The sequence below is a fragment of the Coregonus lavaretus genome (assembly GCF_964263955.1).
Source record: "Coregonus lavaretus genome assembly, chromosome: 10".
NCBI lineage: Eukaryota > Metazoa > Chordata > Actinopteri > Salmoniformes > Salmonidae > Coregonus > Coregonus lavaretus.
The window spans coordinates 28,735,382-28,760,040 of NC_139997.1; the positions used below are offsets into that span (position 1 = coordinate 28,735,382).

The 24,659-nt window shown below is 42.4% G+C and overlaps 1 protein-coding gene across 1 annotated transcript in view; it reads right to left on the reverse strand.

Moving 5' to 3' along the window:
- Positions 1 to 5,101: 5,101 nt before the first annotated feature.
- Positions 5,102 to 24,659, reverse strand: part of LOC311135995 (G protein-coupled receptor kinase 6-like) — a 62,286-nt gene continuing 42,728 nt past the window's right edge. The window contains exons 7-16 of the mRNA XM_084170045.1: positions 21,357 to 21,420; positions 20,919 to 21,059; positions 19,459 to 19,649; positions 19,222 to 19,259; positions 18,318 to 18,407; positions 17,179 to 17,387; positions 15,943 to 16,080; positions 8,269 to 8,406; positions 7,629 to 7,763; positions 5,102 to 7,267 (exon numbers count right to left, since the gene is read on the reverse strand). Coding sequence (XP_084026171.1) covers positions 7,217 to 7,267; positions 7,629 to 7,763; positions 8,269 to 8,406; positions 15,943 to 16,080; positions 17,179 to 17,387; positions 18,318 to 18,407; positions 19,222 to 19,259; positions 19,459 to 19,649; positions 20,919 to 21,059; positions 21,357 to 21,420 — 1,195 coding nt within the window. The 3' untranslated portion in view covers positions 5,102 to 7,216. The remainder of the gene's footprint in view (positions 7,268 to 7,628; positions 7,764 to 8,268; positions 8,407 to 15,942; positions 16,081 to 17,178; positions 17,388 to 18,317; positions 18,408 to 19,221; positions 19,260 to 19,458; positions 19,650 to 20,918; positions 21,060 to 21,356; positions 21,421 to 24,659) is intronic.

Genomic DNA, 24,659 nt, shown 5'->3' on the forward strand with positions numbered 1-24,659 from the left:
GTTTGGAACCACCAAGACTCTTCCTAGAGCTGGCCACCCGGCCAAACTGAGCAATCGGGGGAGAAGGGCCTTGGTCAGGGAGATGACCAAGAACCCGATGGTCACTCTGACAGAGCTCCAGAGTTCCTCTGTGGAGATGGGAGAACCTTCCAGAAGGACAACCAGCACACCACCAATCAGGCCTTTATGGTAGAGTGGCCAGACGGAAGCCACTCCTCAGTAAAAGGCACATGACTTCCCGCTTGGAGTTTGCCAAAAGGCACCTAAAGGACTCTCAGACCATGATAAACAAGATTCTCTGTTCTGAATGCCAAGCGTCACGTCTGGAGGAAACCTGGCACCATCCCTATGGTGAAGCATGGTGGTGGCAGCATCATGCTGTGGGGATGTTTTTCAGCGGCAGGGACTGGGAGACTAGTCAGGATCGAGGCAAAGAGGAACAGAGCAAAGTACAGAGAGATCCTTAATGAAAACCTGCTCCAGAGCGCTCAGGACCTCAGACTGGGGCGAAGTTTCACCTTCCAACAGGACAATGACCCTAAGCACACAGCCAAGACAACGCAGGAGTGGCTTCGGGACAAGTCTCTGAATATCCTTGAGTGGCCCAGCCAGAGCCCGGATTTGAACCTGATCGAACATCTCTGGAGAGACCTGAAAATAGCTGTGCGGGAACGCTCCCCATCCAACCTGACAGAGCTTGAGAGGATCTGCAGAGAAGAATGGGAGAAACTCCCCAAATACAGGTGTGCCAAGCTTTTAGCGTCATACCTAACGAGACTCAAGGCTGTAATCGCTGCCAAAGGTGCTTCAACAACGTACTGAGTAAAGGGTCTGAATACTTATGTAAATGTAATATTTCCGGGTAAAAAATTAAATAAAAATTAGCAAACATTTCTAAAAATCGTTTTTTGCTTTGTTATTATGGAGTATTGTGATGAGGGAAAAAAACAATTTTAAAATAAGGCTGTAACCTAACAAAATGTGGAAAAAGTCAAGTGGTATGAATACTTTCCGTTTACTCACTGTGTATGTATATACTGTATTCTCAACATAGCTCATCCTAATATACCTAATACTGTACATACCATATTTTCTAAATTATATACTGTCTATACACACCACGTATTAGTATTTATATTCTGGATTCTGACACTGCTCACTCTAATATATCTACTTTGGATTGTTAATTGGACTCGTTCAGACATTTCTTGAATTCTTAGTTGTTTTTTAAATACTTTTTTCATTATTGAGTGTATTTGTATTGTATTTGCTAGACATTCTACTGCACTGTTGGAGCTAGTAACATAAGCATTTTGCTACACCTGCTATAACACCTACAAATCTGTGTACACGATCAATACATTTTTATTTGATCATCATTATCATCTCGGTAGCTTCCATTTGACATGTTAACATAGTAGGACAACAGATGTAATGGTCTCTAGAGACACAGAGACCATTACATCTAGAGACACATAGTATGACATGGGGCCTAACAGAGGACAGGGTGGGAAGGCAATGGAGTAACAGAGGCTGGTTACATGAATGAAGTCTCCAACCTTCCAGAGCTCAGGGAGATATCACACAATATGGCACGGGATGCCAAAGCAGAGCTTTGTAACGTTGAAACAGATGTTGTGACATGGATTCAGTTACAATTAATCAGACAAAGAAGACTAGTGCTTGGTTTAATATGGTATTAAAGGATATATGGACATTGGACACAATATAATTTCAAAGACATTTTCTTCACCTCATACACTTGTCAATTCTCTCCCCGTGAAGTGTAACACAAAGCGTGCCTCCTAGGTGTGAGGGCTTAGTGCAGTCTGAACATAGTTGGCAAAATGTCAAGAGTATGGCAACACCAAAAAATTACAGAATATTTTAACTGAAACCAGTTTGGAGCTAACAGTGTAAGGTAAAAACATTGAGCACATGGTAAAAAATTATAATAACTGAAATAAAATGTGGAAGTATTGTACAGGTAGATAATGTGGCAGGATAATGTAAGGAAGCACCTTAATAAGGACATGACCAGTTTGACTGCCTAGCATTAGCATAGCCTAGCATTACAGTTTAGACTCACAGCAGGCTATAAAAACAACAGTTAAGCGCGCAACATAAAATAACATAAAAGCAGTGAAATTCAACAGATAAATATTTAAAGCGTAAGCAAACGTCCCTGAACCCTTTAAAGTCAATGTACTGTGACATGTGTGACACATGAACCTGACAAGGACATGACTTCATTGTCCAGCGCTAGCAGACGCTAACCGCCATTTCCGCTTCACAGATAGAGCCTTTTCACATAGGAAACAGCTCAGTCCATGACTCAATACAAGACAAGCACATCATTAGTTTTGACCCATTATTGTGCACATACATTACATGACCAGAAGTATGTGGACACAGGCTCGTCGAACATCTCATTCCAAAATCATGGGCATTAATATGGAGTTGGTCCCCCTTTTGCTGCTATAACAGCCTCCATTCTTCTGGGAAGGCTTTCCACTAGATGTTGGAACATTGCAGAGGGGACTTGCTTCCAATCAGCCACAAGAGCATTAGTGAGGTCAGGCACTGATGTTGGGCGATTAGGCCTGGCTCGCAATCGCCGTTCCAATTCATCCCAAAGGTGTTCGATGGGGTTGAGGTCAGGGCTCTGTGCAGGCCAGTCAAGTTCTTCCACACGGATCTCGACAAACCATTTCTGTATGGACCTCGGTTTGTGCACAGTGGCATTGTCATGCTGAAACAGGAAAGGACCTTCCCCAAACTGTTGCCACAAAGTTGGAAGCACAGAATCATTTAGAATGTCATTGTAGTGTTAAGATGTCCCTTCACTGGAACTAAAGGGCCTAGCCCGAACCATGAAAAACCGCCCCAGATCATTATTCCTCCTCCACCAAACTTTCCCGTTGGCACTATGCATTGGGGCAGGTAGCGTTCTCCTGGCATCCGCCAAACCCAAATTCGTCCATCGGACTGCCAGATGGTGAAGCGTGATTCATCACTCTAGAGAACGCGTTTCCACTGCTCCAGAGTCCAATGGCGGTGACGCTTGGCATTGCGCATGGTGATCTTAGGCTATGGAAACCCATTTCATGAAGCTCCAGACGAACAGTTCTTGTGCTGATGTTGCTTCCAGAGGCAGTTTGGAACTCAGTAGTGAGTGTTGCAACCGAGGACAGATTATTTTTTGCGCGCTATGTGCTTCAGCACTCGGCAGTCCCATTCTTTGAGCTTGTGAGGCCTACCACTTCGCACCTTTCCACTTCACAATAACAGCACTTACAGTTGACTGGGGCAGCTCTAGCATGGCAGAAATTTGACGAACTGTATTGTTGGAAAGGTGGCATCCTATGACCGTGACACGTTGATTTCACTGAGCTCTTCAGTACGGGCCATTCCACCACCAATGTTTGTCTATGGAGATTGCATGGCTGTGTGCTCGATTTTATACACCTGTCAGCAACGGGTGTGGCTAAAATAGCCGAACCCACTAATTTGAAGGGGTGTCCACATACTTTTGACCATGTAGATTGACTTCTGTTGTATTCATCCCTTTCAGTGCTTTAATTGTTGGTACTCTACTGTACTAACTACGCCATTCCTTACTGAGGTAAAAAATTAAGTATGTGTTTGATAAAATGTAACTGTTCTCATACCGACTGTCAAAACCTGTTGTTTAGTGCTTTCCTGTTGAGCTTGGGAAACTATCAGAGATATAGACAACCTCCTGACTTCTGTTGTATTCATGCTACTAGTACAGTAGCATGTTCACACATCATGAGCAGTACCTTACCCACTGAGCACAGACGTCAGTTCAACATATAGTTTTGAGTTACATTTGGTTGTCAACTAACATGAATTCAACACAAAATGTCACCATGTCATTGGATTTAGGTTAAAAGTTGGGTGAAAAATCTAATTAGTTTTCCACGTTGATTCAACATCATCACATTGCATTTTTTGGTTGAAATGATGTGGAAACAACATCGATTCAACCAGTCCTTGCCCAGTGGGTACCCACTGGGCACATCACGTAATCTCAACGTGGAGAATTCTAGAAATCGTCAGGGAGGTACTCAGATCCAGACTAATTGCGGAGAAGAAACTAACGTTAGTGGGCGTGGCGTAGTGTTTGGCTGGAGCAAGGAGTCTGGGTAGCCAGGAAACAAAATCTCCACAGACCTGCAACATTTGCATGCTATCTTGAACGCGCACACTTTCTATGATTACATAAGAAAACATTTACTGTTACAGTACCCTCAAAATGTGGCCAGGGATGACACTCATTTTAAAGTTAAAAGGGACTAAATCAAATCAAACTTTAAATGCACTTTAAATAGTTTTTTTACTAACTTGTAGATTCCATTTGAAATCAATCAAAGCTTGAATCCTGTGTTGAATTTAAACAATAGCTGTTGATGACTTTCCAAATGCTATATAGGCCTAAATAGTGATGATATATGAATCCTAAAGTATAGCTACATTTAATTTGCTCTGTTAAACCTACCCTTTGGAATGACTTTGATAGCAACAGTGAATCTATTAAGTGTCGATTTCTTAACAATCATTCTCACCAGTAGTAACAGTTGGTGACAAATATTTAGCAGGTCCGGGCTTGGTTAAAAATCCTTAAGAGTCTATTGACGCACCCGTGCGTCAATCTAATGAACAAAACAAAAATCCCTATCAAAATCCATCAGTTTAAGTTAGATATCTGTTTTTCTGCATCTCAATCCACTGCATCCGCCTATGTCGGCCTTCCGCCTCTGCAGTAGAAAATGGCTGTCAGACCAGGACACATCCCGAAAATCAGTCTTCTCACAAAAACGTCTGAACGGTTTGGCCTAGTAAGTAATATAACCACTCTATGGAAAGATGAGACTCTCACGAACACAATGGTTTTGCTCTACGATCCCCACAAGTGTCACAGGACCGTCTAAAGGTAACCCGGTAGAAGTAAAAAAAAATTAATGGATGTATGGAGGTAGTTTTGTGCCAACAAAAATAGGGGTTAAATGTGTTTTCAAAAAACACAAATATTTCCTAAGCTTTCTTCTATCTCCTAGAAATAGGACAGACACATCAAAACCTTATTCCTTATGTTTATTTTTTGTCTGTCTGTTTTCCCATTTATGAATGTGTTATTCAATGCGTTTCTATGGGCTATATTAGTGAAGACCAAATTCAATATCTATTAAATCATTTTACAATAGTTTTTGGGGGATACCTACAGGGGTCCTACATTTCAAAATCAAATAGCTAAATGATCCATGGTATGACCATCTTAAAACAATTCCATATGTTAGCTTAGTAGAACCCCAGTAGGAGGTGCTGCCCAGCCTATTGTTTTTTTCTTATAGCAGATAAAAGGTACAAATTCAACATATTGGTTGAAATTTCACCCTCATAAAAGTTGATTACTTTTTTCAAATCCAATGTATTTTCCACGTCACAATAAGTTGACAAATTACATTGAAACAACGTTGACTTAACCAGTTTGTGCCAAGTGGGTACAGAGTCTAGTGGTTATGGTAACATATGGACACATGCATACACACGTGCGTGCCCACACACACAAAACATCAGTGCATTGCAAGAAGGTGTCAGAGGTATTACATGGATGCAGAGAGAGACAGACAGACACCCTCCCTCCTCTCACAGTGTGTAAGCCTGGCTCAACAAAACATCGTAAAGAGAAATCATACTAATCTTACTTTCAGTCCTACTCTAGTTTCATGGTGGAACTGTTGTTGTTGTTGTTGTAATTTTACACTGGTAAAAAAATCATTATCGCAAAATAAACAAAAGTAGCATAACTTTACACTGTACAGCACAGTATAGACTGGAATGTAGGCAAGTTCATTTGAGAATCACATACGATAAAACATGATTTGATAATGAGAGATGGTAGGAGGAGTTTTGGGAGTTTCTTCCACTTCCATCAGAGTGCTGAGGAATCCATTTAGATGAATCCTCCTCTTCCTCAGTCTGATAGTCTCTGGTAAGGAGGGTTCAGAGGGCGATACCATAGTCCCATAGTCTGTCAGGGAGCTCAGTCCCTCAGTCCTATTATAGTCCCACATTTACAAGGAGAATCCCACTGAGTTACACGATGCACCGACACACATCAGCATGGCAAAGGAACACGAGGTACAACAGTGGCAGAGGGAGAGAGAGAGACGCAGCATGGTCTGAACCTACTTGACAGACCGCTTTGTTAGATTTTTGTCACATTTATATAAAATATGGCAATTACATAGAGTACCACAAACCATCAAAGGAACCTTGAATGGGAAGGACTTAATCATAAAAAAATAAAACAAACCGGTTTGGTCATAAGTGCATCACTTAATTAAACTCAAGAGCTCTGTGACAAACGTGTAGCCATCTAGAGGATGTCATGGTAGAGGAAACTCCATGGCCATTCTAGGCTATCCATGTCTTATGAAAAGGTCATTTTTTGCAACTGAATTACTGTACTACAATACCGTTTTTTATTGTAAATTCACTTCTCTAGCTCCTAATATGGTTGGGAACTAACATGCTTTCTACCTAAACTCAAGATTCTTAGGAAGACACACTTAGGACTTTAGAGGAGTGTCACATAAAGATGCACTTGTTTGCACTTACATATGCATTGTTTAGTCATATCTATTTGGTTCATATCAAGTGTCTCTAGATAGAACCCTAAAATGTACATAATGTATCACCTCATACCAAGAGTTCACCTTAGTCTTCAATTTCCTTTTAAGCGCTTACACTTCACACAACATTCCTAATTTGATTGCCTAAAACTACATTAAGTAAATACAAATACAATTTCAATATAAAAATAGTTGTGGACGTACGCTTTTCATTTATCCCCCATTCAGAAACACTTACCAATCGGAGCACAGTCAACACATTTTAAAAGACTAAAAGAAAACGAGAACTAACAAGAAAAGAGGCTTGCGGTTTTAGCTGACAACACTATCAACAGATGAGGTGGGGGGAGTATGACCACATAGCAGTGTTAGGCTTACCTGTTGTTGCCTCCCATGATGGGTTCTGAATAATGATTACATTTAAAATGACATGGACTTTATGGCTATATACTGAAAATATACATTCCAATATTTATATAGAACTATCTTAAAGATACAAATGTGCAAAATTTGTAAACAAATGAGATCCTTGGTGTAGTTGGTAGGAGGGTGCTCAGTCACAGCCTGGTGGGCTCCTCGTCACTGTCGCTGCAGTTCCCACAACAGTCCTGACATGGGGCGATACAGAGCAGACATTTATCAGGAGGCCCAATGAGAAGTTGATGAGGAAAACATTGGAGCATTGATAAGGAGACAGGACACCAATATGTAAGCTTCAGGAGCATGATGTACTACAGTACCCATACTGCTCGGTGTGAGATCTTACACAGAGCATGGTGGGTGATGTAGTACATAACATTATGCTACAATAGGTGTATTCTGGTTTATCAAAAAATCCCTGTAGTCAATAAGAATACATACACCTACAGCCAAATAACATACATAGCCCTATCAATCATAAGATACAATGTAGAGTCAATGACACAAACAACACTGAGGCTTTCGGTTTAATAAGGTTGAGGAGCTCACCTGTCTCCCAAAGAGCCTCTGCAGCAGCCCCTGTTTAGGTGGTGGCGAGGGCTGCCCTCTCCAGTCCAGGTCCGGGGGAACTGTCCCGTCCGTGTGAAACACATTGAGCTCCTGAAAGCACTCAGACTCGATCATCTGGAAACAGAAGAAACAACATTGATCACAACATCAAACCTCAAATCCATCGTTACACAGCTTCTTTGATAAAGGGGCATATCAAGGTAAAAGGGGACTTTGAGATACGTACCAAATGGCACCCTATTCCCTACACAGTGCACTACTTTTGACCAGAGCACTATGAGCCCTGGTCAAAAGTAGTGGACTACATATGGAATAGGGTGCTGTTTGGGGCAGACCCCAAGTGTTTTTTGACAGGCTACTGACCAGCACATCAGTATGATAAAAGTTAACGCCATCTTGATAGGACGGGGAAGTGAAAGCATCTAAAAATAGAGCTCATTTGCCCATAGTGTCTTTGTCGGACATAGCTGATAGGAAAATAATTGACTGACACTCTTCGTCTTCGAAATGATTAAAAGTGTGTGTGGTGTTTTAAAACAGGCTGATGACAACTCAAACCACGGCAGTCATTTTTTGTGCAGGTTGATTCCTTTTGGTGTGTGTGTGTGTGACCTCTGACCTCCATCTGCCAGGGGATGGACACGCTGCCTGTGGACACTTTACAGTAGAAGGAGTCATCTTTGGGCTCCAACTCCACCCCCTTGACCGTGGAGAACTGCTCGATGTCCAGCACGTCCTTACAGTAAATGGCCTGGGGCTGGGGAAGCAAACAACATTGTATGTCTACTGTACATCATGTGTTGCATGCACTGTACATTAATGTAATCATGTGCTCTGACAATGCCTTCTTAATTACTCTTGAGGGTATTAATAAGGTCATATGGTATATACAGTGGGTATCTTAAGTATTCATCTCCCTTGGATTTCTTCACATTTTATTGTGTTACAAAGTGCGATTAAAACTGATTTAGTTGTCAACGATCTACACAAAATACTCTGTAATGTCAAAGTGGAAGATTTTTTTTTTTATATGAATGAAAAATACAACACTAATATACAAAAGTAGTGGATTCGGCTATTTCAGCCACACCCGTTGCTGAGAGACGTATACAAATCGAGCACACAGCCATCTCCAAAGACAAACATTGACAGTACAATGGCCTTACTGAAGAGCTCAGTTACTTTCAATGTGGCACCGTCATAGGATGCCACCTTTCCAACTAGTCAGTTCGTCAAATTTCTGCCCTGCTAAAGCTGCCCCGGTTAACTGCAAGTGCTGTTATTGTAAAGTGGAAACGTCTAGGAGCAACACCAGCTCAGCCGCGAAGTGGTAGGCCACACAAGCTCACAGAACGGGACCGCCGAGTGCTGAAGCGCGTAAAGATAATTTGTCTTCAGTTGCAACACTCACTACCGAGTTCCAAACTGCCTCTGGAAGCAACATCAGCACAATAACTGTTCGTCTGGAGCTTCATGAAATTGGTTTCCATGGCCGAGCAGCCGCACACAAGGCTGAAATCACCATGCGAGATGCCAAGCGTCGGCTGGGGTGGTGTAAAGCTCGCCGCCATTGGACTCTGGAGCAGTGGAAACGCGTTCCCTGGAGTGATGAATCACGCTTCACCATCTGGCAGTCCGACGGAAGAATCTGGGTTTGGGGGGATGCCAGGAGAACGCTACCTGCCCCAATGCATAGTGCCAACTGGAAAGTTTGGTGGAGGAGGAATAATGGTCTGGGGCTGTTTTTCATGGTTCAGGCTAGGCCCCTTAGTTCCAGTGAACGGAAATCTTAACACTACAGCATACAATGACATTCTAGACAATTCTGTGCTTCCAACTTTGTGGCAACAGTTTGGGGAAGGCCCTTTCCTGTTTCATCATGACAATTCCCCCATGCACAAAGCGAGGTCCATACAGAAATAGTTTGTCAAGACCGGTGTGGAAGAACTTGACTGGCCTGCACAGAGCCCTGACCTCAACCCATCGTACACCTTTGGGATGAATTGGAACGCCGACTGCGAGCCAGGCCTAATCGCCCAACATCAGTGCCCAACCTCACTAATGCTTGTGGCTGAATGGAAGCAAGTCCCCGCAGCAATGTTCCAACATCTAGTGGAAAGCCTTCCCAGAAGAGTGGAGGCTGCTATAGCAGCAAAGGGGGGGACCAACTCCATATTAATGCCCATGATTTTGGAATGAGATGTTCGACGAGCAGGTGTCATGTAGTGTACCGTGATTAGATAAGTATTCACCCCCCTGAGTAACGTTAGAAACACCTTTGGCAGTGATTACAGCTGTGAGTCTTATTGGGTAAGTCTAAGAGCTTTGCACACCTGCATTGTGCAGTATTTGCCCATCATTCTTTTCAAAATTCTTCAAGCAAGCTCTGTCAAGATGTACATTTAGATTTTATATAAACAAATAAGATTAAAGTTCATATCATTTGTATTTCTTATCAAAATGAAAATAATCCAATAAATACATTTACTCAATAAAATTGTATATTTTAAATTAGCTTTCTCAAAAACGTTTGTAACGTTTGTATATTGTTCCATATAATAATCGGTATTGAAATATTTTGTTGTTGTTGATATTTTGCTGACCCCAAAGCAGTTCTCCCGCGACCCCACTAGGGGTCCCGATTTTGAATTCCACTGCTTTGGTGCCTTGTCGCATACAGGATGCAAGTAAAAAAAATATTTAAAAAATGTACATCTTATTTTCACTCTGTCATTTAGGTCATTATTGGAGTCACTACAATGTTGTTGATCCACTGTCGGAGCTAGAAGCACAAGCATTTCGCTACACCCGCTATAACATCTGCTAAACACGTGTATGTGACAAATAACATTTGATTTGATTTGATCCATCCTCAGTTTCCTCACATCATAGCCATTGAATTCCGGAGCCGTTTTAAAATCACCAAGGGCCTCATGGTGACAGCCCTGAGCAGTTTCTTTATGAAATTGTGAAAATAATAATAGTGTTTTAGTGTAAAAGCGGTTTGAAAAGACCACCTGAAATTTCATCCTGTTTTGGTGGGATGGAGTTTTGGCCTGCCTGGTGATGTCGTATAATTTAATAGACCAATAACAAAGAGTTTCAAACCTTTGCCAATAACAGCTTGTTTTCAGATTACATATCCCGGCCATAATCTTGTCCAATTAGGCCCCTCACTCAGGCCACTCCCAGCCAGTCCTAGCAAAATTCTTGCTTGAGAAATTGCTCTTTGCTAAGAAGCTATTTTTGTTTATTTTAACCATTTCAATTTTAAAAAATAACAGTAAGGTACTTAATTGTTACCCAGAAATGATTTGATACTGAGATAAAAACAGCTGCATTTGGCCTTTAAAAGAGATATTCAATGTCGGATTTGTTATTGTTACCCATCTACCAATCACTGCCCTTCTTTATGAGGCTTTCGAAAAGCTCTCTGGTCTTTAAAGTTGAATCTGTGTTTGAAATTCAATATACAGTGCATTCGGAAAGTCTTCAGACCCCTCGCTGTTTTCCACATTTTGTTAAGTTCCAGCCTTATTAAAAAATTGATTAAATTGTACTTTTTTTCTCATTGATCTACACACAATACCCAATAATGACGAAGCAAAAACAGGTTTTTAGACATTTTTGCGAATAATAAAATATCACATTTACATACAGTGGGGAGAACAAGTATTTGATACACCGATGATTTTGCTGTTTTTCCTACTTACAAAGCATGTAGAGGTCTGTATTTTTTATCATAGGTACACTTCAACTGTGAGAGACGGAATCTAAAACAAAAATCCAGAAAATCACATTGTATGATTTTTAAGTAATTCATTTGCATTTTATTGCATGACATAAGTATTTGATACATCAGAAAAGCAGAACTTAATATTTGGTACAGAAACCTTTGTTTGCAATTACTGAGATCATACGTTTCCTGTAGGTCTTGACCAGGTTTGCACACACTGCAGCAGGGATTTTGGCCCACTCCTCCATACAGACCTTCTCCAGATCCTTCAGGTTTCGGGGCTGTCGCTGGGCAATACGGACTTTCAGCTCCTTCCAAAGATTTTCTATTGGGTTCAGGTCTGGAGACTGGCTAGGCCACTCCAGAACCTTGAGATGCTTCTTACGGAGCCACTCCTTAGTTGCCCTGGCTGTGTGTTTCGGGTCGTTGTCATGCTGGAAGACCCAGCCACGACCCATCTTCAATGCTCTTACTGAGGGAAGGAGGTTGTTGGCCAAGATCTCACGATACATAGCCCCATCCATCCTCCCCTCAATACGGTGCAGTCGTCCTGTCCCCTTTGCAGAAAAGCATCCCCAAAGAATGATGTTTCCACCACCATGCTTCACGGTTGGGATGGTGTTCTTGGGGTTGTACTCATTCTTCTTCTTCCTCCAAATACGGCGAGTGGAGTTTAGACCAAAAAGCTCTATTTTTGTCTCATCACACCACATGACCTTCTCCCATTCCTCCTCTGGATCATCCAGATGGTCATTGGCAAACTTCAGACGGGCCTGGACATGCGCTGGCTTGAGCAGGGGGACCTTGCGTGCGCTGCAGGATTTTAATCCATGACGGCGTAGTGTGTTACTAATGGTTTTCTTTGAGACTGTGGTCCCAGCTCTCTTCAGGTCATTGACCAGGTCCTGCCGTGTAGTTCTGGGCTGATCCCTCACATTCCTTATGATCATTGATGCCCCACGAGGTGAGATCTTGCATGGAGCCCCAGACCGAGGTTGATTGACCGTCATCTTGAACTTCTTCCATTTTCTAATAATTGCGCCAACAGTTGTTGCCTTCTCACCAAGCTGCTTGCCTATTGTCCTGTAGCCCATCCCAGCCTTGTGCAGGTCTACAATTTTATCCCTGATGTCCTTACACAGCTCTCTGGTCTTGGCCATTGTGGAGAGGTTGGAGTCTGTTTGATTGAGTGTGTGGACAGGTGTCTTGTATACAGGTAACGAGTTCAAACAGGTGCAGTTAATACAGGCAATGAGTGGAGAACAGGAGGGCTTCTTAAAGAAAAACGAACAGGTCTGTGAGAGCCGGAATTCTTACTGGTTGGTAGGTGATCAAATACTTATGTCATGCAATAAAATGCAAATTAATTACTTAAAAATCATACAATGTGATTTTCTGGATTTTTGTTTTAGATTCCTTCTCTCACAGTTGAAGTGTACCTATGATAAAAATGACAGACCTCTACATGCTTTGTAAGTAGGAAAACCTGCAAAATCGGCAGTGTATCAAATACTTGTTCTCCCCACTGTAGGTATTCAGACCCTTCACTCAGTACTTTGTTGAAGCACCTTTGGAAGCGATTACAGTCTCGAGTCTTCTTGGGTATGACACTACAAGCTTGGCACACCTGTATTTGGGGAGTTTCTCCCATTCTTCTCTGCAGATCCTCTCAAGCTCTGTCAGGTTGGATGGGGGGGCGTCGATGCACAGCTATTTTCAAGTCTCTCCAGAGATGTTCAATAGGGTTCAAGTCTGGGCTCTGGCTGGGCCACTCAAGGACATTCAGAGACTTGTCCCGAAGCCTCTCCTGCGTTGTCTTGGCTGTGTGCTTAGGGTCATTGTCCTGGTGGAAGGTGAACCTTCGCCCCAGTCTGAGGTCCTGAGTGCTCTGGAGCAGGTTTCCATCAAGGATCTCTCCGTACCTTGCTCCGTTCATATTTCCCTCGATCCTGACTAGTCTCCCAGTCCCTGCCACTGAAAAACATCCCCACAGCATGATGCTGCCACCACAATGCTTCACCGTAGGGATGGTGCCAGGTTTCCTCCAGACGTGACACTTGGCATGCAGGCCAAAGAGTTCAATCTTTGTTTCATCAGACCAGACAATCTTGTTTCTCATGGTCTGAGAGTCCTTTAGGTGCCTTTTGGCAAACTCCAAGTGTGCTGTCATGTGCCTTTTACTGAGTGGCTTCTGTCTGGCCACACTACCATACAGGCCTGATTGGTGGAGTGCTGCAGAGATGGTTGTCCTTCTGGAAGGATCTCCTATCTCCAAAGAGGATCTCTGGAGCTCTGTCAGAGTGACCATCTGGTTCTTGGTCACCTCCCTGACCAAGGCCCTTCTCCACCAATTGCTCAGTTAGGCCAGCTCTAGGAAGAGTCTTGGTGGTTCCAAACTTCTTCCATTTAAGAATGATGGAGGCCACTGTGTTCTTGGGGACCTTCGATACTGCAGATTTGTTTTGGTACCCTTCCCCAGATCTGTGCTTCGACACAATCCTGTCTCGGAGCTCTACGGACAATTCCTTCGACCTCATGGATTGGTTTTTGCTCTGACATGCACTGTCAACTATGGGACCTTATATAGACAGGTGTGTGCCTTTCCAAATCATGTCCAATCAATTGAATTTACCACAGGTGGACTCCAATCAAGTTGTAGAAACATCTCAAGGATGATCAATGGAAACAGGATGCACCAGAGTCTCATAGCAAAGGGTCTGAATACTTATGTAAATAAGGTATTTAAAAAAATATATATATATATTTTTTTTTACATTTGCAATAATACAAACCTGTTTTTGCTATGGGTTATTGTGTGTAGATTGATGAGAAAAATATATATTTTATCAATTTTAGAATAGGGCTGTAACGTACAAAATGTGAAAAAAGGGAAGCGGTCTGAATACTTTCCGAATGCACTGTATATACACTACCAGTCAAACGTTTGGACACACCTACTCAGGTTTTTCTTTATTTTCACTATTTTCTACATTGTAAAATAATAGTGAAGACATCCAAACTGTGAAATAACACATTGAATCATGTAGTAACCAAAACAGTGTTAAACAAATCAAAATATATTTTATACTTGAGATTCTTCAAAGTAGCCACCCTTTGCCTTGATGACAGCTTTGCACACTCTTGGCATTCTCTCAACCAGCTTAATGAGGAATGCTTTTCCAACAGTCTTGAAGGAGTTCCCACATATGCTTAGCACTTGTTGGCTGCTTTTCCTTCACTCTGCGGTCCAACTCATCCCAAACCATCTCAATTGGGTTGAGGTCAGGTGATTGTGGAGGCCAGGTCATCTGATGCAGCACCATCACTCTCCTTGGTCAAATAGCCCTTACACAGCCTGGAGGTGTGTTTTGGATCATTGTCCTGTTGAAAAACAAATGATAGTCCCACTAAGCGCAAACCAGATGGGATTGCGTATCGCTGCAGAAGGCTGTGGTAGCCATGCTGGTTAAGTGTGCCTTGAATGTCACCAGCAAAGCACCCCCACACCACCACACCTCCTCCTCCATGCTTCACGGTGGGAACCACACATGTGGAGATCATCCTTTCACCTACTCTGCGTCTCACAAAGACACGGCGGTTGGAACCAAAAATCTCAAATTTGGACTCATCAGACCAAAGGACATATTTCCACCGGTCTAATGTCCATTGCTCATGTTTCTTGGCCCAAGCAAGTCTCTTCTTTTTATTAGTGTCCTTTAGTAGTGGTTTCTTTGCAGAAATTCGACCATGAAGGCTTGATTCACACAGTCTCCTCTGAACAGTTGATGTTGAGATGTGTCTGTTACTTGAACTCTGTGAAGCATTTATTTGGGCTGCAATCTGAGGTGCAGTTAACTCTAATGAACGTATCCTCTGCAGCAGAGGTAACTCTGGATCTTCCATTACTGTGGCGGTCCTCATGAGAGCCAGTTTCATCATAGCGCTTGATGGTTTTTGCGACTGCACTTTAAGAAACGTTCAGAGTTCTTTACATTTTCCGGATTGACTGACCTTCATGTCTTAAAGTAATGATGGACTGTTGTTTCTCTTTGCTTATTTGAGCTGTTGTTGCCATAATATGGACTTGGTCTTTTACCAAATAGGGCTATCTTCTGTATACCACCCCTACCTTGTCTGTCACAACACAACTGATTGGCTCAAACGCATTAAGAAGGAAAGAAATTCCACAAATTAACTTTTAACAAGGCACATCTGTTAATTGAAATGGATTCCAGGTGATTACCTCATGAAGGTGAGAGAATGCCGAGTGTGCAAAGCTGTCATCGAGGCAAAGGGTGGCTACTTCGAAGAATCTCAAATATAAAATATATTTTGATTTGTTTAATACTTTTTTGGTTACTACATGATTCCATGTGTTATTTCATAGTTTTGAAGTCTTTACTACTTTCTACAATGTAGAAAATATTACAAATAAATAAAAACCCTTAAATGAGTAGGTGTGTCCAAACTTTTGACTGGTACTGTATCTAAACAATGCATTATGGATGATGAGGTCTGTACAGTTAACAGATTGGACCACACAGTGTGTTTCCTTACATCAGGGGTGAACGGGGCCTTCAGCCTGCCAGCCTTCAGCCTTTTAAAGTTGATGGATCGGAAGATGGGGTGGGCCTTCACCTCCGTAGCACCCTCCCCCTGGCAGCCCAGCCTCTCTCTGGGCTCTTTGGCCAGCAGCTGGGCGGAGACAAGAGTGAGTGACAGCAGTGTTACTAAGTAAAAAAAGCAAATATTTTATACTTTAAACTGTTGAATGATGCACTGATCTGCTGTATAGACCCAGTCGGTATTAGATAGAAAGTTGCTACCCTGCCCGCCTGTGGGGAAAACAACCTGTGGTTACCTAGGTTACCCCATTGGCTCACAGCAAAAACTTGACCTTTTCAAACGCAATTTTCTTGTTGTCTGCTTGTTTTAGTTCATTACAAAACTACATTTAAGAAAAGTACATGTCTAAAGATTGCTTTTCAACATTGCCTGCTCCCTAGCGTTCTCACTACTTAGAAAAACATAATATTGTAGGGCTTCCCTCATGCCCCATTTCACGACGACGCTAGCAGCCACTTGGGTGAGTGAATGCTAGTTAGCTACCGACCGGAACATTAAGCTAGCCAAGACCAATAGCACAAACAAACAGACTATACTGCTACATGTAGTGAGTGGAGTTACAAACGGACTGTACTAAACAAGTTAAATGTCTTACCTGTGATGAAATGTTTTCCACATACATAGCTACGTGTAGCCAACGCATCCCCACACCGAATAGCCTCAAGCCACAGGGCTCTTCTCGCAGGCTCTATTTCCCTACGTGGGAGCATTGCGAACGGTGGGTCGGGATTTTTGACCTGGCTACATGTACATTGAACAACACAGCAGCTTGTCGGCATGTTTTGTTGTTTCTGTATAACATCGACAACGAAGTTGCCTCTTTTACAATGGGGGTCAGGAAAGAATGTTGGTTTTCCCCAATTTATGGGTGTGGTCGAGGGGAATTCCTTATTATTACGTGGATACTGACTGGGACTATGTGTTTGGAGTTAGTTTTCAAATCATCAAAGACAAACGTCGGTGCTTATGTTAGAAGTAATAAAAAACCTGAATAAAGGCGTCCTTCATGCACGTACGTCATCAATGCAAATCTTTTGAAAACACGACGCTGCCTTCACAAATAAGTCACTACTATAAAGATATATTTTGATATGCAAATGCCTGTGCCAACAGATAAAGCATGATCTTATGTTGTTGATAATATGAAGAGGTACTGTAGTCAGTTACCCTTTTGCAGAGGGACTTGGTGTCCTCTGAGAACTTGTCTGAGTACTCCTCTTCCACGTCTCTGACCAGCCTCTCCACGTCCTCACGTTTGATCTTCTTCTTGCGCTGCTGGAAGGGAGACTGTCCCTCGATCATCTCATACAGCAGACAGCCCAGCGCCCACCAGTCTGGGCTGAATGTGTAGCGCTCATTCTTAACCACCTCAGGAGCTGACACACACATTAGGATGACATGCACACAGACACATGACTACAAATAATTTTAGAACCATTTACGTAGTACTTATGAGGACTTTATGAATTTTGTTGTTCATTTATACTGAACAAAAATATAACTGCAACATGCAACAATTTCAAAGATTTTACTGAGTTACAGTTCATATAAGGAAATCAGTCAATTGAAATAAATTCATTAGGCCCTAATCTATGGATTTCACATGACTGGGCAGGGGTGCAGCCATGGGAGGGCAAATGCCCACCCACTTGGCAGCCAGGCCCTACCACTGTGGAGCCAGGCCCAGCCAATCAGAATTAGTTTTTCCCCACAGAAGGGCTTATTACAGGTTAAGAAGCCGGATGTGGAGATCAAGGGCTGGCATGGCAACATGAGGCTGGTTGGACGTACTGCCAAATTCTCTAAAACGACATTGGAGGCAGCTTATGGTAGAGAAATGAACATTCAATTCTCTGGCAACAGCGGACATTCCTGCAGTCAGCATGCCAATTGCACACTCCCTCAAAACTTGAGACATCTGTGGCATTGTGTTGTGCCACAAAACTGCACATTTTAAAGTGGCCTTTTATTGTCCCCAGCACAAGGTGCACCTGTGTAATGATCATGCTGTTTGATCAGCTTCTTGATATGCCACACCTGTCAGGTGGATGGATTATCTTGGCAATGGAGAAATGCTCACTAACAGGGATGTAAACAAATTTGTGCACAACATTTGAGCGAAATAAGGTTTTTGTGCGTATGGAAAATGTCAGGGATTTTTTATTTCAGCTCATGAAACATGGGACCAACACTTTACATGTTGTGTTTATATTTTTTGTTCAGTGTATATTGGTACTGTTCATTATACAGTACAGGAACAGTATCTGAAATTTTTTTGTGGAATATCTTTTGTTGAATGTGCTTACCCATGTACCCAACGGTGCCCACCCGACCCTTGATGGTCTCTCCCTCGGGCACGTGGACAGCCAAGCCCAGGTCTGATATCCGGATATGGCCTAAAGGAACACAACACAAACTGTGTTACAGTACACCGCCTAATGCTGGAACAGTTAACCTTATGTCATTTGACATGCTATCCCCACAGACGATGTGAGATATCCGGATATGGCCTATAGCACGACAGAACACATCAGATACAGTAGACTAATAGCCTAAACCACTTAATGCTGGAACATTTAACCTTATGTCATATGAGATCGCCGGATACGGCCAATCACGATGCAACACAACAAGACACATACAGTATTACATAGAATACCCCTCAATCCGATGTCATTTGACAGGCTATCTCCAGTCTGGAGTCTGGACAAGAGACTATGTATATCAATAGAGGGCTTCCTTTGGTCAAAGCAGAGTTCATGAAAGCCATGTACTGTGGAAACCTTATCTATGTTGTTTTGCTAAAGAGCACCATTCAGTGGTCGCAGGCTTCACTGACAACCTTGAGAAAGCAGGAGCACCCGTCTTTGAGACAAGTCTTTTCATAGACAATCTGCTCCCTCTATTGGTGAATAACAGAATGACAGCCTTGGTTCACACAAGCAGTAAAGTCTGGCTACGGAGAGCTACAGAGTATGTGCAGGCTTTTGTTCCAGCCCATCACTAACACATCAGATCTATTAATCAATTAATCATCAAGACCTTGATTAGTTGAATCAAGTGTTTTAAAGTAGTGCTCAGCTGGAACAACAATGTGTGCAGGCTATTGTTCCAGGACCATGGTTGGTCTCCAAGACCAGGGCTGGTCCATTAAAACATGCATTTACTTGCATACAAGTGGGCATTCACATTATTGCTCTCTCTACTCACCATGGTCGTCCAATAGTATATTTTCAGGCTTCAGGTCCCTGAAAGAAGAGAGAAATGAAACCAAGAACTAACTTCTATCGTCTCCAACAGCCTTGTGAGCAGCTGAGAGACAGATTTACAAAACTTTGATAAGCTCTCCATCTGTATACATGCGTGCCTTTGTGTGTGTGTGCGTGCCTTTGTGTGTGTGTGTGTGTTTGTGTGTGTGTGTGTGAAAGACTATGTGTGCATACTCACCTGTAGACGATCCTCTCTCGGTGCAGGTCCTCCAGGCCACAGGCCAGCTCTGCAGAGTAGAACACAGCCCTCTTCTCCTCGAAGCCAGCCTCTCCCATGTGGTAGATGTGGAACTTGAGGTCTCCCCCATTCATCAGGGTGAGCACCAGACACAGAGCGTCCTTCGTCTCATAGGCGTACGCTAGACTCACCTCCATGAGACATAGACAACACGGTCATATTCATTAGGTACCAAACTAAATAAAACAAAACAGACTTAAAACAGGGAGGGACTACCTGAACTTGTCCAATAAGAAGCGCTTGTTTTCTTCTTTTGTTGCAAATCACTTCACAACATGAATACGACCCTGGGCTTAGAGACCGCTTTGAAAATCATACTCCTACTACTTTATACACAAGATAGAAAGCTATGAGGTAGGAGAAGGAGAGGAGCGGGAAACAGAATGAACATCTAAGACCACTTTTGGCCCGAACATTGGATCACCGACTGATGGATGTCCAAATAAAATAAGTCTAAACTGGGTTGTGTGGGGTCACTTGAAATTAAAACAAACCCCACTGAACCAAACCCTAATGTTATCTTTTAATTACTAGTGTTATTATTATTACGATCTGATCTGAGCTATCACACAGTCGTCTGGAAGAGCCATCTAGACTCAACTGGTCAAAAGTGTTTATGCTGCGGTCAACAGTTGAGTTGTGGTCAACAGTTGAGTTGCGGTCAACAGTTGAATTCGTTGAGTTCAGACATCTTGACATCTTTGGTGGAAATATGAGTAAGTGGTGCATCACAATATATGAATGTAGTTCATATACTGTATACATTAAATATATTACATATACTGTTCATACCGGTAGGGCTGGGCGATATGGCCTAAAAATCCTATCTCGATATATATATATTTTCACGTTTTCTCTAAATAAGCTTTGTTGCAAAATTAAAGGACAATACACTGCATTTCAAACAGTCAGGAATAACATAATGTAATCTAATCAGGGCTTGTAAAATTATACCTAGGCTAAATATAAGCCTTCCACAACCACAAGACCTACTAATAACTACATTATTTTATCAAAATATACTGAACAAAAATATAAACACAACATGTAAAGTGTTGGTCCCATGTTTTATGAGCTGAAATAAAAGATCACAGAAATGTTCCATCCACACCAAAAAAGTATTTATCTCCAATTTTGTGCACAAATTTGTTTACATCCCTGTTAGTGAGCATTTCTCCTTTGCCAAGATAATCCATCCACCTGACAGGTGTGGCATATCAAGAAGCTGATTAAACAGCATGATCTTTACATGTTGCGATAAAGGCATTCGGAACAATGCGCTAAAACATACATTTGAATGAATCAAAATAATTTGATATATCGCACAGCCCTACATACAGTGCATATCTTATACATACGTGACACATAGTAGGCGGTAAGTAGGTAGCTCGAATACTTACTACAAACCTACTGTTGACTTTCTCTAGAATCTGCTTCTCGTTCAAGGCCATAGACTCTCCTTTCCTCTTCTTAATCCTCTTCTTCTCCAACTTCTTACACGCGTACATCTTTCCTGTGGCTCGCACCTGGCAAGCACACACCTGACGAGAAGAGTGGATGTGAGAGAGAGAGAGAGAGAGAGAGAGAGGGACAGAGCGAGGAGAGGAGAGCACAAGAGGACACCAGTTAATGGCAGTTATTTCCCAAACACACAGTTTATCATTTTATAGGCCCATCAAATTACATCCAGACTGAGATCCTTGTTGGACCTCGTTGATCATTTACAAGTTGATGAAGATTATAAGAGACTCCACTTTATTTCTCATTATCCACTTCTAAAATCTCATTCTAAATGAAAGGATGCTTTAGTTAAAGAGAGAAACAGAGAGAGTCTTTACCTCACCAAAGCCTCCCTTTCCTAATACCCTGTACTGTCGGAATGTGTTCTTGGTGACTGGCTGCCTATGAGGACACAGAGAAGAGGGTCAATACAATAAAAAACACCACAACTTTAATTGTCCAACGTGGGGAAATTTGCTCAACTTTATGGACATACACTGACTGTACAGCAGCAATGCACAGGAACATACACATCTGACTTTGTAAGTAAACGGCTTGACCATTGCACTTTTACAAAGTGTTTGCTTTAAAAACACTATCCGGTCAAATGAAAGCAATAGGGGGAATAAAACCCTTGTCTATTATGTATATACTTGAGTTTGGCCCAGCACCAAAGACAAGATGAGACAACATTCTTAAGGCCTTTAACAAGTGTTGGCATATTTACTGTGAGTCAAAGGATGCGTCCCAAATGACACTCTATTCCCTACATAGTGCACTACTTTTGACCAGAACTCTATGGGCCCTGGTCAAAAGTAGTGCACTAAAGGTGCCATTTGGGAAACAACCAAAGTGATGAAAGAGTGTGGGTAAACTTCTCTTAAATCTATGACTATTATGGGAAGGGCATTGCACAAGCCTTGCCTCTCTGCTAGGCTGGTGAGTGGAGACATGTTCTGTTTCCTAATGTAAATAAATATAGAGACCGGGGCTCACGTATTTAAATAAATACATTTGTTCCCCAAAGTACTCATTTGCATTCCATGTATGATAGGCCTTCTGGGCTAAAGGTCTTTAAATGTTGTCATCCCCCTTGGCGTTTTTTTCCTATTTTGTTGCATTACAACCTGTAATTTAAATGGATTTTTATTTGGATTTCATGTAATGGACATACACAAAATAGTTCAAATTGGTGAAGTGAAATGAAAAAAAAAAACTTGTTTCAAAAAATTCTATAAAATAAATAAATAGTGGGGCGTGCATATGTATTCACCCCCTTTGCTATGAAGCGCCTAAATAAGATCTGGTGCAACCAATTACCTTCAGAAGTCACATAATTAGTTAAGTCCACCTGTGTGCAATCTAAGTGCCACATGATCTCAGTATACAGTGGGGAGAACAAGTATTTGATACACTGCCGATTTTGCAGGTTTTCCTACTTACAAAGCATGTAGAGGTCTGTAATTTTTATCCTAGGTACACTTCAACTGTGAGAGACGGAATCTAAAACAAAAATCCGGAAAATCACACTGTATGTTCTTTAAGTAATTAATTTGCATTTTATTGCATGACATAAGTATTTGATCACCTCCCAACCAGTAAGAATTCCGGCTCTCACAGACCTGTTAGTTTTTCTTTAAGAAGCCCTCCTGTTCTCCACTCATTACCTGTATTAACTGCACCTGTTTGAACTCTTTACCTGTATAAAAGACACCTGTCCACACACTCAATCAAACAGACTCCAACCTCTCCACAGTGGCCAAGACCAGAGAGCTGTGTAAGGACATCAGTGATAAAATTGTAGACCTGCACAAGGCTGGGATGGGCTACAGGACAATAGGCAAGCAGCTTGGTGAGAAGGCAACAACTGTTGGCACAATTATTAGAAAATGGAAGAAGTTCAAGATGACAGTCAATCACCCTCGGTCTGGGGCTCCATGCAAGATCTCCCCTCGTGTGGCATCAATGATCATGAGGAAGGTGAGGGATCAGCCCAGAACTACATGGCAGGACCTGGTCAATGACCTGAAGAGAGCTGGGACCACAGTCTCAAAGAAAACCATTAGTAACACACTACGCCGTCATGGATTAAAATCCTGCAGCGAATGCAAGGTCCCCCTGCTCAAGCCAGCGCATGTCCAGGCCCGTCTGAAGTTTGCCAATGACCATCTGGATGATCCAGAGGAGGAATGGGAGAAGGTCATGTGGTCTGATGAGACAAAAATAGAGCTTTTTGGTCTAAACTCCACTCGCCGTGTTTGGAGGAAGAAGAAGGATGAGTACAACCCCAAGAACACCATCCCAACCGTGAAGCATGGAGGTGGAAACATCATTCTTTGGGGATGCTTTTCTGCAAAGGGGACAGGACGACTGCACCGTATTGAGGGGAGGATGGATGGGGCCATGTATCGCGAGATCTTGGCCAACAACCTCCTTCCCTCAGTAAGAGCATTGAAGATGGGTCGTGGCTGGGTCTTCCAGCATGACAACGACCCGAAACACACAGCCAGGGCAACTAAGGAGTGGCTCTGTAAGAAGCATCTCAAGGTCCTGGAGTGGCCTAGCCAGTCTCCAGACCTGAACCCAATAGAACATCTTTGGAGGGAGCTGAAAGTCCATATTGCCCAGCGACAGCCACGAAACCTGAAGGATCTGGAGAAGGTCTGTATGGAGGAGTGGGCCAAAATCCCTGCTGCAGTGTGTGCAAACCTGGTCAAGACCTACAGGAAACGTATGATCTCTGTAATAGCAAACAAAGGTGTCTGTACCAAATATAAAGTTCTGCTTTTCTGATGTATCAAATACTTATGTCATGCAATAAAATGCAAATTAATTACTTAAAAATCATACAATGTGATTTTCTGGATTTTTGTTTTAGATTCAGTCTCTCACAGTTGAAGTGTACCTATGATAACAATTACAGACCTCTACATGCTTTGTAAGTAGGAAAACCTGCAAAATCGGCAGTGTATCAAATACTTGTTCTCCCCACTGTATATATACACACCTGTTCTGAAAGGCCCCAGAGTCTGCAACACCACTAAGCAAGGGGCACCACCAAGCAAGTGGCACCATGAAGACCAAGGAGCTCTCCAAACAGGTCAGGGACAAAGTTGTGGAGAAGTACAGATCAGGGTTGGGTTATAAAAAAATATCAGAAACTTTGAACATCCCATGGAGCACCATTATTAAAAAATTTAAAGAATATGGCACCACAACAAACCAAAACTCACGGACCAGGCAAGGAGGGCATTAATCAGAGAGGCAACAAAAATACCAAAGATAACCCTGAAGGAGCTGCAAAGTTCCACAACGGAGATTGGAGTATCTGTCCATAGGACCACTTTAAGCCGTACACTCCACAGAGCTGGGCTTTACGGAAGAGTGGCCAGAAAAAAACCATTGCTTAAAGAAAAAAATAAGCAAACACGTTTGGTGTCCGCCAAAAGGCATGTGGGAGACTCCCCAAAAATATGGAAGAAGGTACTCTGGTCAGATGAGACTAAAATTGAGCTTTTTGGCCATCAAGGAAAATGCTATGTCTGGCGCAAACCCAACACCTCTCATCACCCCGAGAACACCATCCCCACAGTGAAGCATGGTGGTGGCAGCATCATGCTGTGGGGATGTTTTTCCCATCG